At 55.1% G+C, this 17,782-nt stretch overlaps 1 protein-coding gene across 8 annotated transcripts in view; it reads right to left on the bottom strand.

Moving 5' to 3' along the window:
- Positions 1-6,834: 6,834 nt before the first annotated feature.
- DPF3 (double PHD fingers 3) overlaps positions 6,835-17,782 on the bottom strand; it is a 303,761-nt gene continuing 292,813 nt past the window's right edge. For 7 of the 8 annotated variants that reach the window (XM_060617356.3, XM_060617353.3, XM_060617358.3 and 4 more), the window contains 2 exons: positions 16,958-17,039; positions 6,835-16,442 (listed from right to left, as the gene is read on the bottom strand). In XM_060617356.3, coding sequence (XP_060473339.2) covers positions 16,372-16,442; positions 16,958-17,039 — 153 coding nt within the window. In that variant the 3' untranslated portion in view covers positions 6,835-16,371. The remainder of the gene's footprint in view (positions 16,443-16,957; positions 17,040-17,782) is intronic. The other variant, XR_009605553.3, reaches the window with a different exon arrangement.

Genomic DNA, 17,782 nt, shown 5'->3' on the forward strand with positions numbered 1-17,782 from the left:
GAGGGAAGTACGTCCCTCAGTGGACAGGATAGAGAGCAAAGAGGTTGCAGCCTCCGGTCCCCCTTCTCAGCCCCAAAGCCCCTGGCCTGGGAGCCGCAGTCTGTAGTGCACCTGCCCACACACCCTTGGCACCTGGCCTTGGCCCAGCCAGTCTGTCCTCCTGAAATTATCGGCAGGCCCTATGCGACAGGGCCCTGGTCCTCAGATCCAGCCTGCTCAGCACAGTTCACAACACCTCCTCTACTCAGGAACCTTTCGCAGCTCTCCCCGGGAAGTTCCCAACTCTGTCCCCTCACTGAAGGCTTTCCAGGTCAGACCCCGGCCCCAGGCATTTCTGCCTCAGCTCTTGAAACTCCTGTCCACACTGGCCAGTCTGAACTACTAGCCACATTTTCTGGCCTCCACACATGTGCCTGGAATTTTCTCCCTCTCCCAGCTCCTGCCATCACCTAATGTCTAAATTAGCCAAAATGCCACCTCCTCTCTGAAGCCTTCCTAGCTTTCTCTCCAGTTGGAAGTGCTTTCCCCGCTGAACTCTCGTTATCTGACAGCTATTGTGACCTTTGCCATGTTCCCCTCATTTCTTTTTTATTTATTTATTTATTATTTGAGAGAGAGCAGGAGCTGGGGAGAGGGATGGAGAGAGAGAGAGAGAAAGAGAGAGAGAGAGTGTGTGTGTGTGTGTGTGTGTGTGAGAGAGAGAGAGAGAGAGAGAGAGAATCCGAAGCAGGCTTCATGCTCAGTGCAGGGCCCAACACAGGGCTCAAACTCACAACCATGAGATCATGACCTGAGCTGAAACCAAGAGTCACTCAACTGACTGAGTCACCCAGGCGCCCTCTGTTCCCCTCGTTTCTGAGGATGAACTCAACAACATAAGGCCATACAACTATTTAGCGGACACCTATCATGTGCCAGGTACAGGGCCAAGAGCTTTACCTGAGTTGTCTCAATCTTCCTACAGAGGCAAGATATAAGGCAGATGTAATTATCTCTATTGAGAGACGAAGAGTCAAAGCCACATCTCTCTGATTGCCAACTGCTATACTTTCCTTGGCCCTACGGTGCCTGAAGGTCTCAAGGGAACTCATCCTGTCTTGAGGGCAGGATCTCACTCACCCTTTCTTCTAGATCGAAGCTATTGTCGCATCTGCCATTAAATGGTGGGAGAGAGGGTGGTAAGAGGAGACCGAGGGAGAACCAACCGTATGTGCCAGGACTATACCCATGTGACTGCCTTGAATCTTCGCAGCTACTCTGCAAAATGGGTCCCCTTTTCCTTGTGTTACAGATGAGGCAGCTGAGGCTCCTGGAGGTCATGTAGCATGCTGACCAACAGTCACCATGAAGGGCAGCTCTAGTCCTCCCCCCAAGCCTTCTCAGGGCCCCAAAGCCCCCTCCACCAGCAGCCTCACAGCGTGCACTGAGACCGGGATAAGTTTTCCCGGGGCTTTTTCTTCCAGTCAACAAATAGGTCCCTGAGTGTGAGAGTCCGGTGACATTTATAATTGAAATGTATTTTCTAACTGTCTTCCATTATTGAAACTGTATTCCCACGGGCAATAATTTTGGCTGCAAGACATAATGAAAAGCATACAGGAGTACGATGTATATTCTTTAAATGGCGTAACTAGAGGAAAGCTAATGATTTTATGGCACAACAAAAGCACATCTAAAAGATCACCCCAGAGGCTTCATTTCATCCCCTCCAAAGTTAGATCCTGGCTGGAAGAAGATGGGCCTAGATTCTTACCTAGCCCTTTAAAATCAACACATAGTTATAAACCACCAATTTTAAACCCTGTACTTTTAGGTGCTCTTTACAAAGGGCTTTAGCCTCTGGTTGTCTGTTTAGGGACTCATCTGATACTGTGTTTTTTTCAGGGTCCTTTATGAGCTCTTTGAGGAGAATGCGGGCCTTTGTGCCCCAGAGAGGCGTGGAAATCATTTTCACAATTTACTATTTCTTTAAGTGCAGAGTGGATTTCGTTTAAGAACACAGGGTGGCCCACTTCATAGAGATCCTGTTACTAAGGCAATGGTACCTGAAAGATTCAGATTTTAAGTGGGCTGTAGTAATCCAGCAGAGACAGATGGATGGGCAAAGGCCTGGCCACCCAGTCCTTCCCACCTAACAGAGCCACCTCCCCCACAGGGGCCAGGACTCACAGTGTAGGACCTGCTGCTGATTTGGCCAGGGCCTTGCCCCGGGGGGGGGGGGGGGCGCGGGGAAAGACCTATTTCTGTAAGGCAGACTGTGCTCTACGTCCCACCTGTTTCCTCTAATTTGTTCATTCATTCATTCATTCATTCAACCACTCACTCACTCACTCATATAACGCATCCATCCATCTATCCAACCATCATCCATCCATCCATCCGATTATTAAACATGTACAGGGAAGCTGGGATCCAACAGTGAACAAGGCATAGTCCATGCCCTCCAAGAGCTCAGTCTCATGGGGGAGGCCAGCACGAAAGCTGGCAAATGGAGCAGGGAGTGCCAGGTACTATGAAAGAGATATGTACCAAACATAATGGGGTCTCCATAGCAGCTCCTCCTTGGGCAAGTCAGAAAAGTTTCCATGAGGAGAGAGGGCTGAGTTGAGCCTTAAAGCTGTACGTGGAGGGAATAGAAGCACAAGAGGGTGGGAGCATGGAGCGTGGATGGTGGCCTTCTAGACAGGACACAACTCAGACACATTGACAAAAGACAGAATGGAGGGTTGGAGAAGTTCTGAGTAGTTGTGTGAAATGAAGATTGTGAAAACCACCCTAAAAAGGAGCCAGACTGAGGCCCAAGGGCTGAGAACGGCTTAAGGAGCTGTCCTATGAGAAGATGTGCAAAGCGTGCGGAGAAGGAGTGAGGGTTGCAAGGATCCAAGCCCACACGTCAAACAAAATGGCAGGACAGTTGCCGAAAAACCTCAGGCTCATCTCCTACAGGTTAAGAACTCTGAGAGCCTCCAGCACCAGCTCTCAGCTTCAGAAGAGGTCCTCTGTGCAGCCATGATGGTAAGTAGGGCCCTGTGGAAGAGTTTACCCCAGATCTGGGAGGCAGTCTGGATCCCAGTGCCTAAGACAGCGGTCCCAGGCCAGCCCAGAGTCCCTAGATTAAAGGAGGCCTTTGCTCTCATTTCCCTCGCTGCTTGGAAAGCCGCTCCCGAATTGCACATCCCTGCTGTGGAAGTCCCACGCATCCCTGGGTGTTCTGCTCCAAGGAGCCTAGCTCTTCTGAGTATGTTCTCCCCCACAGTATACATTCAGGACCATACCTGTCACCTCATCCTGAATTCAAGTCACTTGTGTACGTGTTAGTCCCCTCAGCTGACCCCTTGCTCCCACTGAGAGGTCCTAACGTTGCTATGGAACTCTGTATCCTTCAAGCCTATAGCTCCTAAGAGATGGTAAAGTTATGCTCATTAAAAATGTCTTAGATGACCCCTCCGAGCCCCTCTGCGGACACAGAGGACCCAGGGGAGGAAGGGGAGCAGAAAGGAGCGACCGCCCGGCCCTCCTCAGCACCCCGAGACGCCCAGGGAGGCTCTCTGGAGTTGTGTTTTGCCTCTGTTTGGGGTTGAGCCTGTGTTTAGTCCCTGGTGAGTCTAGCGTTATTTTCCTCAAGGTTTCAAGGGGGTGGAAGAGCGTTTCATATTTCTCTGTTTGGCAAATAGTCTGTCCCCTGCCTCCCTTCCCAGCCATCAGGAATCTCAGAAATTAAAACCCGAGGGACTGGGGTTTCTTTCTGAGGAGGGGCCTCGACAGGAGGGGAGGGGCGGGCGCCAGACTCTAGGTTTTCTCTGCGAAGGTGGAAAGAGGAGGAAGGAACAGCCCTGGATAAAAAGCCCCAGTGCCCAGTGCAGGGAGGACCGGCTCGGTTCCCTGCCACCTGCCAGGGGAGCACCCTTGCTTTCAAAGCTGAGAGGACAGCAGCGGTCCCCCGCTCCCTGATGCTCCCCTTCCTTCCCTTGGGGGGAAGGGAGAAGCTTTCCACAGGGAGAGGCGGGAGGAGCCAGACCCAGCTGAGGGGGGGGGGGCCCAGATGCCAGCAGAGAGGGAGGTGGGGGGGCCAGGAGGGCTGGGAGCCAACGGGCCCCCGAATGAGGCTTGGCGATGGCAGGCGGGCGCTGTGCAGAGCGGAGCTGACACCTGAATCTCGGCTCGCCTCCCCCAGGAGAGCACTTTAATGAGGCTCACAGCTGTGATATCACAGAACGAGCATTAACAATGCTAATTACCTCAAGTTTAGCCCGAACATTCTCAACCCACCCGCCTGGGGAGCACACTGTTGTTCTGGCCCCTGCAAAAGCACTCACGGGCTGGGGCTTAGGAAAGGAGGTGACAGCAGAAAGCAGAGCACCAGGTAGGCCAGGGCGGGGTGGAGAGTGGGGGGGAGGGAGGGCAGTGGCTGCTGCAGGCCACGGGGACCCCCAAGAGAGGAGGAGGTGAAGCCTCCTGGTCCTGACACGGATGTTCCTCTGCTTCCGCTTAAGAGGAACCCAAAGGAGAAGCCCCCGGTTGGGAGGGGGGGGGCGGTCAGGCCCCCTTTGGGGAAAGCTGGGAGCAGAGACCCTATCTGACTGTACTTGGCCAAGGGTCACGGTTCCACGATGGCCTCCTGTCATCACACTGCCTGCTGCAGCCTCAGGGGACACCCTTCGGGCCCCAAAGATGCTTTCAAATTTGGGGATTTTTTAAAGCAGCACAACCAGCAACATACGAAATAGATGAAATCAGTTGGGCTGGTCAACGGCTTGAGTTGAAGGTTGGGACTCAGAAAGTTTTTTTTCCCACCCCTGCCCTCCGAGGGCCCACGACACCCCCAAAGACCCTCCCGGAAGCCTAGGCCTCTGCAGCATTCACCTGGAAAACGAGTGTTGTGGAACAACGTAACCCTCTGGCTTCATTGTGTCCGGAATGATGCCTACCGTTCCGCGGGACTGCATGGAGACAGGCTTTGCCAGGCACCCCAGAGGACCTGGGACACAGGCAGGTGGGCCTAAGCTGTGGGGCGAAGGATGGATATGGGTGCGCGTGTGCATATCCACCTGATCCGGTAGGTGGCTCCTTACCCGAACCTGCCCGAGTTTATAGAAGTTCATGCCTGGGTCTACAAAAGTCAAACGTCACCCAACTAGACAAGGCAGGACCTAGAGCTGCTGACTCCTCTCCCAGTGTCCTCTCTGCTCCAAGAAGGGGAAACCACATATGTCTCTCCCACAATGCCACACCCTTAGGCTCTCTCTAACATGGGGTGTTCTCCCCTTGATCCCTTCTTCTTAATCCCCTACCCCATCCCACCCCCGTCCCATGCTTTGTCCTCCCCCGCCGAGGAAAGAACCGAGGAAATCCACTCTGCTCTGACTTGGCTTGAACACAAGGAGGGTCCCCCCACTTTCCCCCTCCCTCCACTATCCCTGTGACTCCCTAGAGCTACATCAGTCTCCGGGCTGTATTAGAGAACTCTCCCAGGCCCAGCTGACCACGCGCCTCGCTCAGCAACCGGGATGCAAAGCTGGGGTCAAAGTGGAAACCTCACCCCCGTCCCTGCAGACGAAAGGCCTGTGCGTGGCTGCCTGTGCCTTCTCCTGCTGGACTTTGTCATGAGCCTATACCCCGCCCCCTGCTGCTGGCATGAATGGTGCAACATCTCACTCCGGGCGAAGGGTCTACCTTTCCGCTCTGGCCCCCTCGTGGGGACATCGCTCAGCAGAGATGCCTCGACAACCTGCTGGCTGGTGCTCGTCTGCAGCCACATCACTGGCCCCCGTGCCACAAGTAACCGCCCCATGTTAAGCTTGGAGAAGAGAGGCTGAAGGCACGCGGGGACCTCTGCACTAACACCCACACTTAGCGGAGAACAGGGGAGCGCCTACCCAGCCCCACGGCCAGCCATGTCCTACTGGAAAGCCCCCAGTCAATTCCAACTAAAAGCCCACTGACCGACTGAGACAGAAGTCCCTGCTTGGGTTCCAGCGCCCCCATTTCCCAACTGCCCCCAGTTCCTATGTTATTACTTGTCTGGCTTGCAAGCCCTGTGAGGGGTGGGGCCTTGTCTTCTCGGCTGCACGCGCCTGCCCCATGGGACAGGCTTTACTTGCTGATTTTTCTTAAATGTGGTTTCAGAAGACTGACTCCTGGCTCACGGCCTCAGGAAACCACTGGCCGTGTGGGTCGGGGGTCCCGCTGCTCCTTTAAGGTGGTTGCTAAGCTCCGGAGGGTCTCAGGGCAGATGTGTCTTCTACAGGCCCTCTTGCTCCTGGCTCAGGGTGGCCATCCCACTGCCTTTTATGGAAGGCCATTTCTGACCTGAGAGGGGAGGGGTGGTGACTCAGCTGGCTCTTCTAGATGGTCCTGAGCCTGAGGTCTCTCTTTCCCCCACCACGTCCCCTTACCTCAGCCCTGAGTCATCTGTGAATCGTCCAACCCATCCTCCCCCGGAAGTTCCAGGGGGTTCTCTCCCGATGCCCGGGCCTCTCAGAGGGCTCTTCTCAGGTGAAGCTGTAGGTTGTGTTTGTCTGCTGTGCCCACGAAAGCTGCAGGGACCGAGGCTTCCTCGGAGCTTGTGGGGGTCAGAATTCCATCACCAGCAACAACCGAGACGTGGCCCGTGTTGCTCCTGGGGTCTCCTTGCAAACACGTAGGCATCAGGCTTTCCCTGCAGCCTGACATACGTGCACGTGCACATAAGTACACGCACACACACGTACATATGTCTTCCCACTGTACACCCCGGTGTGAAAGGGCCCCACTCCCACAGGATCTGTGCGTTTCCAGTGGATTTGTTGACGACTGGGTTGGTGGTGGGAGGGGGGAAATAACCAAACTTTCCCAAGAGTTTCAAAGCCTTTTATTTGTTTACACATTCTCTAAATCGCAGACAAAAAAGATTCGCTACATAGGTCATCAACACTGCTAACCAACCACAGAACAAGATACTAACCACAGCAAAGAAGGGACGGGGCCTGTGACTCAGTCTTTGTGAACGTGCAAGGGCTCCGCAGAGGGACTGGGATGTCCAGGGTCCCCAAGACTGCTTGATGCCCACGTTATACTGGCTCCGGGTGGTGACCTCTCCAAGGCCCTCCTCCCAGAACCTGGTCAGGACAGAAGCAAAGGCAGGGAGAGACGGAGGGGCCCTGGTTCACTGAGAGCCCCTCCAGGCAGCCTTCCTGAGCAAAGCAGTCCCCTCTGCCTCCTGCGAGCCTAAATCGGGATGTGGGCTGTTTGCAACCTGGAGATCCTCCTGGAGACTGTCACATACACCAGCTGTCTGGGAAGTCCCAGACCCTGCGCGTCCCCTGAGGACAGTGGGAAGCGTGGCACGGCCTCACCTCCAATACCGAGACACGAGGGATCCCGATACATCCCTAAGAGAGGGCAGAAACACCACAGCACTCTTCACTTCGGGAGCCAAGGAAGAGGGGGGGACTTGACACTCAGGGGAAAGGAGCACCCCAGAAGACAGGAGAAGAGTGGCACACACACCCCTACACACTGACACTACATCACGTCACACCCAAAAGGGTCAGGGGGTGGGCGTGGGAGATTTCATGTGTCTGTTGCCGCGGTTGCTTTTCAGAGGAGCCAGTGGGGATCTCTCACTCAGACCATTACATCCGACTTCCTAAGCCGGTAGCCCTTCTCTCTAACCTCACGGAAACTGGGCCAGCCTCAGTCCTGGACACTTTCCAAAGCACCCAAGCAGCTCAAGGAAAAGCCCCTCAGTTGTCCAGTCAGCGGAAGGTAATGTGATGCTGGAACCTTAGGTCTGGGGCGGGGGCGGGGGGCGGGGAGGGGAGGAGGGAGTCCAAGGGAGCATAAAAGGAAGACCCTCATTAGCAGGCATCTCATTAGAGCTCACCAAGGCCAGCTCTCTCAGCCGTTCTTTGATGGCTACGAGTTTCAGAAAGAGCTGAGGTGGGGAGCGGTGCGAGAGTACAAGAGAAAAGAAAGCACTTTGGAATGATGGGGGTGCACCGTGGAAAGGGGCTTCCCTCTCTTGTGCCCCCACCTGGGAGAAGGTGACCTCAGGTTTGCATCACGTCTTCACATCCAGAGACGTACATGGAGATACAGCAATAGGAGATCGCCAGCGCATTTCCAGGGGTACCCTTTGCAAATACAGCCAAAGCAGCCTGGGGGCAATAAATTCCTGAGGCTGCGAGGGACCCGGGGTCTACTCACCAGCTGAGACAGCGCAGTGAGGACTTAAACTGACCCCCTTCCCAGACTTCTCCAACTCTGAGTCAACCAGACGGCTTCCACGCCCTTCCCAGCACCCGCACAGGCATGAGCTTCCTCACACGGCACTCGGGCAGGCACCTCCTCCTAAGGGACCCCTTCACCCTTTCTACCCCAGCCCACCCGGAATTCGAGAGGCTCATATGCGGCGGCAGCCCCCACCCCCAGCCACCAGAACCAGCCTCCTCCTGGCGAGGAACACGGTGGGGCATCAGGCGACTGGAAGAGGAAAAGCCACTTCTCTTGGCTTCTGGGCAGAGACGCTCCATCTCTTGGCTCTCAAAAGGGAATGTTCGCAAAACCGGGCTTTAAGATCGCCCTCAGCCCAAACGCATCGTGGGGGGGGGGGGGGGGGGAGGGGGGGGCGGGGGGCAGACCTACTTGAGGACGGGCTTTTGCACCATTGCACCTTGTGACGCGGACCGGCCAGTCTCTCCTTCAGGTGTCCATTTCCTGATTGGCCCAGGGTGTCCGCATCCGGCTGGGAGGGCGTGTGAGCAGACTGTGTTCGCAGCCTGAGAGACTGCTTGCGTGGAGGTGGGAGGGAAGACCCTCTCCGAGCTCAGCCCGCGGGGCCAGCAGAGCTCTCTCACTCCCAGGTCCATCCCGCATGCAGCTGAGGGGGCCAGTGGGCTCAGAGTCTGAGGCCTCCGCCTGGGTGCGGTGCGGCCAGTCTGGCCTGGATCGGATCCAAGTCAGAGGACCCACCCCACTCTGCTGCCACCAGCACGGGAGACCGGGGGGGAATCCGGGTCATTCAAAGGAGGCTTGGTTCAAAAAAACCACTGGCTTTCACATGGGCCGTGGGTCAGACCCCAGAGAGCATTTCAGGTTCTCAAACGCTTCAAAACCAGCCCCACAGCCAGGCATCACGGAAGCCAGAGGTCCCAAAATTCTGCCCGCTCACAGCCGTGTGCTGGCCAGGGTCCCCAAAGAGCCTTCTCAGGGCGTCTCCAGCAGAGAGGCCGAAGGCTGCGTTAGGCCAGCTCTGCGCTAAGGCCCACGCGAGGGCAGATAACGTGCCTTTGCCCAAGCCCGGGCATCCAGCTTGAAAGCGAGCTCAGTGCGGCTGCTTCGGGGAATAACGGTGAGCAGCTGAAATCCGGCTGTCACATGTGCAGAGGAAAGGGGGGGATGGAACAAATGGTGTATTCCTGATGCTGTCAATTCAGACAACAGGGAGTCCAGTGAAGCACGAAGTCAGGAGCCGATGAGCACCTGGCCAAAGGTGGGCAGAGGGGGTTTCCTGGAATCGCCTCCAACGCCGGGCCTCTCCCCGACGCCTGCCTGCCGCTGCCATGCCAGAACCTCACAGGAGGCCGAGACAGGCTGGCGGGGGTCTCCGTGGGCGTCCACCCGGTCTGAGCGTGAGGCCCTCCTCCCACCATGCCCCCCTGCTCTTTCCAGTGGGGACTGGGCAAGGCTGTTGTGAGTGTCACTGTCCAGCTCTCATCGGGCCCTGCCAATTGCACCTCCCTGCCCGCCACCCCAGGAGGCCAAGGCAGCATTTGGAGGCACGGCCTCCTGTGGGAACAACTGGATACTTAGCCTGCTCCTCTTCTGTGGATGAATATGCATGAGCACAAGGAAAGAGACCTAGATACGCACACACCTTCCCTGATGGTACGATACCTGGCATGTGGTCAGAGGGCTGAGACCGAGTGTGATTTTAGAGCTGAAAAGCAGGTCGAAGCCTGGGCCAGGATGTGGTTCGTTTTTTCCCAGCCGCTCTAGGGCTTTGTGGGCTGCCCTGCACAGAACGGGTGCCCTGCCAAGTGTCTTAGCCCGTACCAGCCTGCCTGGCCATCCCTCACGGTGGGCAAGAAATGTGCACATCTTCCATCCGAGCACGAATGCCCCCTGGGCAAACGCGGCAGATAAACGACGAGCGGCCAGAATGGACATCCCTCCTCTTCCCAGCCAAAGGCACAAAGGCTCCCTGGGCATCTGACCATTTACTGCCACGGCGTGACTTCCCTGCTTTCCCAAATGGCACACTGATGGACCAGATGCGTCGGGAAGCCAGGGCTCTCTGCCTCCCCACCCCGCCTCTCCCGCCACCTGCTCTGCCACCCCTTCCGATCCGAGATAACCGTGCTGTATTTTCATGCTCTCACTCACATATTATCTCGCAATGTGTCTTTCCTTTTTTTTCCCCCCCAGTACCTAATTTAGGCCTTTTCAACTACATGTTGAAAATGTGCAGGGGGTATATTTTCTTCTGCTTCTTCCCGCCACCATCCCACCCTTCAGCATCTGGCTTGGCAGGAGGGCAGGGAGGGGCAAGGGCAGGAAGGGAGGAGGCAGGCTCTGCAAGAGGAGAACCAAGGTCTGGGGTGCGGTGGGGTGGGGGGAGTAAACATGGAAGGACAAAGTCAATAAGAACCACAATCCCAACTCCAGCCCATAAAATCTGTGCATCCCTTTGACAGAAAGCAGAATGGAGTCCACAACCATTGCCAAATGTGTCCCCCAGAGACGCAGAGGTGAGTGAGGGAAGAGGGAAAAGAGTCCATGGGCCAGTGACCCTCCAAGAACAAGACTCACCCCCTGCGGTGTGCCGGGGCCGGAAGCAGGGGTGGGCCTGGCTGGACCTCAGGGAAAGAGCACCCCCTCCCTCCCCCTCCTTGGACAAACAGGTTCTCCCTCTTGTCCTGGAACCACACATAGGTTCACTTTTAGTTTGTTAAGGGAGGGTGTGTGTTTTTTGTGTGTCCCTGTTTTCATCATCAATATTAATAACATTGATAGAAATAATAGAGATGCAGAGAGGCAGCCAGACAGGACGCAGTGGCATAAATATAACGTGGGGATGTTGCTGAGGGAAAATAGAGGGGCTCAAGGGCCTCCCCCGTGTCCTACAGGGACCGTTCACCCACTCTCCTCTTCCCACCGCAGCAGTGTTTATGTGCCAGACTGGGTCGGTGCCGTCCTGAATGGCCACTTTGCTCGCTGCCTGGGCTAGAGGTCATTATTAGTATTTATATCTCTGCCGAAGAGGGTTCTGGCTGCCAGCCAGTCCCGGTTCCTGCCTTCCTCTGGCCTGCCCTGGGAAATGTCACCATCAGCACAAATGTTTCCTTCTCTTGGTGGGGCCAAAGAGGGGGAAACCCTGGAGTGACCCTCTTTCAAGGCACCGGAGCAAAGAAAGGGAGGCAGCTGAGAACACAGAGACTGACCGAGGGGCATTCCTGTACCCTCTGACTCCTGTTGTCCCCACCGCAGCACAGCCACCCAGGACCCTGGGGAGTCACCTCAGGTCTCAGCTGTCTGCGGGCACACACAGCCAGGGCTCGCTCAGAGCCCAGAGAGAACCTTCCCTGGGAGCCCACCGACTTCCAGATCTTTTCCCTCCCACGGGGAGCCCCCTGTTCATTCTGGGAGACCAGCTGGATGAGGTCCAGGCAAGGCCCAGACCCCTCCCCATCCCCGCTTCCTGAGGTGCTTCCTTTGGGGTGTCTCTTCACAGCAGCCTGGGCTAGGAGCATGGAGAGGGGGCCAGGCCTTCCCAGGAGCAGCTGCTGAGATGCTCAGAGGAAGCCCCCCCCGGTCCGTGTGTCTAAGGGCTCCATTCGTCCTCCCACATTCAAGGCACCCGAGCTGGTGGCAGCACTCGGGCCTCCCCGGCCCTCTAGTCATTTAGCTCTGGGACTTCTAAGTGGAAACCAGGTTTCTGGTCCCCTCCTCAAGGACCCTCCCCTCCCTTCATTGTGCTTTGCCGAACCTGAAAGACCTTTGACCCTCCCCACCTCCTTCCTCTAGGCCCCTTTCCCCCCTCCCTCTCTACAGGTGACACCACTACAGGGATACGAACCCACCACAGGAGACGCCAAGGCACAGCTCCGATAAGGAGCCCGGTGTGGCACGTTGGGCATCTTCCCTGGGAGTGTGAGCATGACTCTGGCCCAGGGAGCCACCATTTCCTTGGGGTGTGATGACATAGGCACATCCTGAGGAGGGAGGGGCCTGTGGTGGGCAGCAGGGGAGGGCCTGGGTCCTCGAATTGGTAACAGGCTGAGAACCGGCCCAGGGACAGGAAAGGTGGTCCCTGGGCCTCCCTGCACCCCCCCCCCAAACACAGACTCAGAGAGCAAACCAGGGGCCCCTCTTCTCTGAGTCTAAAGCCTGAAGTTGCCGGCAGTCTCTCTTCAAGAGCACAGGTCTGTCTCCTGAACTTGCCCCCAATAGGAAGAGTAATAATAATCATCCCATTTTTCTTTCTTAAAATATCTGAACTTTTAAAGGGGAGGGCCAAAAGGAATCTCGTGCTGTGTTCAAAGCACAACGCCTAAAATGCACCATGAGTGTAACTCTCCAGGGTATCGTGAAACCATCACTGTGAAATCCAAACCCTCCCCCAACCTTAAAACCTGTTATCTTCTCCAGCTCAGGAGGAATCTGGCCTCCCTCCTTCTCACCCACGGCTCACACACCGTACTTCCAGTCACACGTCTGAGCTGGCCCCCCTGGGAAGCCACCGCTCCTCGCCGCCTGCCTGGACTTCCCACCTGGCTCTGGAGCAATGACAGGAGGCCTTGGGATCCTGTCCAGGTGCTCTGAGTCCGTGGAGGGGGGGTGAGAAGGAAATCAGGATGTAAATCTCCTAACCGAGGCCTTGTCTGGATTTCCTCATCGCCGTTGCCCGCGCTGGATTTGCTGCAGGCCCAATAAGCAGTGTTTCAGAAACACAGGGTTTCAACTTCCAGCTTGGACCGTGTAGCCTCACCTCCTCTCTGGCCAGCTAGAGCCACGGTATCAGGGTGAAGTGGAGCAAAGGCACTCGGGCTATTCCAGGGATCTGGCCGGCCGCCAAGAGCATCATTATCTCCCCTTGGTGGCCTGTATACCCAGTGACGAGATGCCACAGGGTGGGGGCCTCTATCGTGCCAGGCCCCGCGCCAGGATCTTCGCCAGCAAAAGTGCTAATCCCTGCAACAGCCCTGCTGGATAGGCCACATCTCCCTACCTTCCAGATGTGGAAAATGAACCTCAGAAGGCCGAAGTCACTTGCCCAAGGTCAACCAGCTAGAAAGGAGCAGAGCTGGGCTTTAAACCAGTGTTTAAGCGAATGCCACACAGAACTGAATTACAGCCCTCTCCCGAAGTCGGCGCCCCGTTCTAGGCCACGATGATCTTGAAGAAAGGAGTATCTCAAGTATCTGCATTCTGAAATCCCCAACCCCAGGGTAAATCCCTCACCCCCACCAACAGGAGACCCACGCACGGTCCCGGTTTCCTTGTCACAGCTTCGGCCGACTGGCTCTGACCACAGGCAGCCTCGCCCCTAAAACATAAACCCATTTTGGTCAAAAGGGAGATTCTGAGAAGGCATCTAACCTTGGCTAATTCACACGAGAAGGGGGCATACATGTCATTTCGGATCCCTCCTTGGAAAGCGCTGCTTTCCAGTGGTTATCTATATAACATTATGCCTTTTAGGTCTCCCATTGTCACTGTGGAACAGGCAGGGAAAGTATTATCTCTTTTTCATAGGTGAGCAAACAGGTTCAGAGACGTTAAGTGACTTGCCCAAGGCCACACAGCTACTGAGTAGCAAAGACAAAACTAAAACCCTGATCATCAACGTGTAGCCCATGATTCTAGCTCGTCCTCTGGGGCTCAAAGAAAGACCAATTTGAAGTTTACCACCACTTTCTCTGTTTCAATACAGCAAGTGATAAATGTGACTCTGGAGATTCTGTCTTCTTGCAGTACCCTGGAAGTGCCATCCCACAAGCTGGCTTTGCTATCCCCACTTTCCAGATGGGGAAACTGAGATCTCCAAAGAGGACAAGGTTGGACCCAGCCTACAGGGCATGAAACTGGGAAGGGAACCCTGGACCCTCCTAATGTCCTTTCTAGAGCTCTGAGCACTCCCCGGTCCCTCCACTGCAGGGTTATAGCACCTGGCCTTTGCAAGATTCACTTCCTCCTCATAGCTTCCGTGGGCAGCAAGTGGGGCTGGAGGTAGAACAGGGCCACCCCATCATCTGTGTTGAGGTGGGGAACACATGCGCACATACTCCAAAGAGGACCTGTCAAGTAGCAGGGCCACACTTTTGGGTTTCGGACTTCCTTTTTAAACATGAAAGCCACTGCGGCATTCGGGAACATTCTGGCAACTTTTTTTTCTAAAATTAAGTCAAAGTGATTTTCAAAACCAATCGTCAGCCTTTGAGGACACCCCACTTTGGCTTTTGTGGGAGGACAGAGAGCCGGAGCACTCGGGAGAGGACATCTGCCCCTCTGGTGTGGCCCGTCTGGGTAACAGATGACGTGAAAACACAGCAGCTTTCGAAACCTTCCCTGGACCTCCAGCATCCAAAAACAGGTTCGCCAAACAGCAGGGGGAAGGAAGTATCTTATGAGGAAGATGCAAATCCCATCTGGACAGGACCCTTTAAACAAGATCATTATGTATACACGTAGCTCACTCGGGCCACGGGGCCCTGCAGGAGAGTGACCCCCATCTCCTGCCACAGGTCACTCTGCCAGGCTGTCCGGGTCCACTGGCCAAGAGCAATTAGCCCGGGAGGGAGGCTCTTGCCAAGTCGCAGAGCGAACACTTCTGCCGGGCAGAAGTGGCCCAACTAGCCCAAGTCTCCAGGGCCTTCTTCAGGAGCTGAAGGACTAAAAATAACCTCGGCCTTTGTTGTACACAGCCGGACCACAGAGATGGGGCTGATTTCAGGGAAGCCGAGCATGCGCGAGGGTCCCACTCACCGAGACCTGCCCTTTGGGCAAATGATTTTTCCAGAAATGTGTCAGTTATTGTGTGCTGCTGCCGTTGCCACTGCTACCGAGATTCAAAGACAGCCCAATCCGCTCCAGCCCTCGGGGCTGACTTCCAACACAGATTTCTCGGAAGCTCAGCCTCCCACCTCTTTCTTCTCAAAACATTTAAAAAAAAAAAAAAAAAAGCCAGAGTCCAGCATGTACCGGGGAGCTTCGGGGACAAGAGCAGCCCTTGAGCTGAGGATTCTGTATCGTTGCCACCGTGATCATAAATAATCACATCCACCCCCCCCCCACCCGGTTATTTGTTTAGGTGACAATCATCTCTTCCCCATCCTGAAATCTCCAGAGTCGGGTATCAGGAGACAGCAGCAAACATACATGGGGTGGAAGGAAGAAATTACTTGGGAAAAGGAATTCGTGGTGCCACATCAATACTGAAAGGTTGCTCAGAGCTGCAGTCCTTTGTATCAATGTTTAGATTCTGGGCAGCCCGCACACACTTTCCTGGCTCTTTAGTCCCAGGGAAAGCTCCAGACCCAGGCTGGCTGGGAGGCAGAGCCTTAGCATGTCCCCTGCCATTGGCTGTGGCTTGTCTCACCTCAAGGATGCCCTTGAGAAGGTCAAGGAACTGCAAAGCCTGATCCTTTGCAAAGCCACTCCCGATGGATAACAAATACTGACGGGCTGTGGCGGGGCCTCAGAATTTTCCTCCCAATGTGTCTGCCCACTCCTCAGACTTCTAGTACCCTCCCCACCCCCCAGCCCCATCAAGAGACCACCCTGGCTGTAGACACCACTAGATATCTGCTGGGGGTCCAGAAAACTGCTTTTTTTCTTCACAGAGACCAAGGAACAAAAAAGGATTTTCATCGTCAAGATGGCCTCCCGACTCTGAGTCTAGAAGTTTCCAGGGAGGCTTGTAATAAATAACAACTTCTCCACAGCCCTTTGTTCCTCTGCTGAGTTCGGGATGAAGAGCCGAAGCAGGAGGCGGGAGGCTGTGTGAAGATTTCTTGGAACACAATAGATAGAAAACACCAAACTACATGTGAATGACAGATAGGTGGTCACAAAACAAGCTTCCCTTCAAATGGGAGCCAGTGAGAGGGCCTCAGTGCTGGGGTAAATGTGAGGGGGTTCCACAGGGCCGGGGCTAGGGGTGTTCTTCAAAAGTGCAAGATCCTTCTGGTAGAAACAAGGAGGGAACGGCTGAAGTACCGGAACCTGTGTGTAGGAGGTAAGCAGACACCTCACCCTCTTGGTTCTACGTGGCCATGCCCTCTGTGACCACAGGTTTTCCTTACAGTTGGTCTGTCTGGATACATGGGAGCGGGGGCTTGATCTGGTTTGAGCTGGGCTCCGCCTCAGCCTCTCCAGCAACCTGGGGCCCTAGGCTTGGCAGCCAAAGGCTGAGGCCTTTTCTTTGAGCAGTTCCCAGCACAGGTGGCAGCTCCAGCTTCCTGCAAAAAAACAAGATGGCGTTACCAGCAGCCACTCTCGCACCCTCAAGCCCCGCCCCTTGGCCCTAACTCCTGCAAGCCCCGTTTCTCTTTTGACTTTCACAGCTCAGAGACTGAGTCCCCGGCCTGAAAATGCGCCGGAGCCTGCAGCTCGGCAGAGGGTAAGTGCCGGTCAGAAAAGTTAAGTGCTCGGAGGCGATCAGCTGAACTGCTGTAAAGCCCCTCATTCCTTGGCAGCCACCAGGTCTAGGCCAGTTCCCCGGGGAGGCTTCCTCTCCGACCACTTCTGCCACGTGTCCAGGAAACGTCTCCTTGGCCCCCAAGTTGTCATTTCTGGGGGTGGAACCATGCCTCGGTGTCCTCATCTGTACAATGGCCGTGGCCTACTTCAAAGGATTGTGATCATTAAATGAGACAAGATACGGAAAGGCCTCAGCACAGGCCTGCACCATAGTGAGGGCTCAGGAAGCGGTAGGAGTAGCTGTTGGGGCAACTGTCGACCTCATCATCATTACCTTCTGGGGGCTCAGCCACCGGGGGATTTAAACAGTACATGTGATAGCCACGGTCACAGTCATCGCAGAAGAGTAGCTGGTCCTGGCGGAGTACAGAATAGGTGGAGAGGAAGAGAGAGAGCATGAATTATTTAGGGCCAGCGTCCGGCCCCCACCTACTCCTCCAGCCGATTCTGTGCGGATCCACCTTCCTGAATGCCCCTTTCCAGGCCCGTTTGAAGTCTTCCCTGTCCCCTGAATATGCTTTGTGCTCTGCCCATACCTGGAAATTCCTCCTCTGCCTCCCCAACTATGCAAACCCTACCCCCACTTTAGGGTTCTGCTCAATCATACCTCCTCCAAGAAGCCTTCCTTGACTACCACCTCACATTCAAGCTTATTCTTCTGAACTCCTGTAACCAGTAGCCCTGTCTCCATAAGGCAGAAAAACACTTTACTGCATTTCTGTGTTCCCCATGGTGACTGCCTAGTGCATAGAAAGAACTTTAAACGTTTGAAAATTTTAATTGAATTCCTCTTAACCTTACCCTTTCCATCTGTGAAATGGGCAACAACCATACTGGACGGTAACATCTATGACACCTCAGAACCTTTGCAGGATTTCATTATGCCAATATAGAGAAATGCATGTGATGTGATGCCACCTTTCAGATCCCAAATGCCTCGTCAGGGGCTGGAGGCTGGAGCCCAGGTGAGAACAGGACCCTCTAACGCTGTGTTTAACTTCCAAAGACACAGTATACGCCTTTGCTCCTGTTCCTGGACACTCTCCCAGCCCCTGACCCCTGCTCTTCTGGACCATTCCCTACACACCTCAAGTCTTCC

This window comes from Panthera onca, chromosome B3, assembly GCF_046562875.1.
Source record: "Panthera onca isolate mPanOnc1 chromosome B3, mPanOnc1 haplotype 2, whole genome shotgun sequence".
Taxonomy (NCBI): Eukaryota; Metazoa; Chordata; class Mammalia; order Carnivora; family Felidae; genus Panthera; species Panthera onca.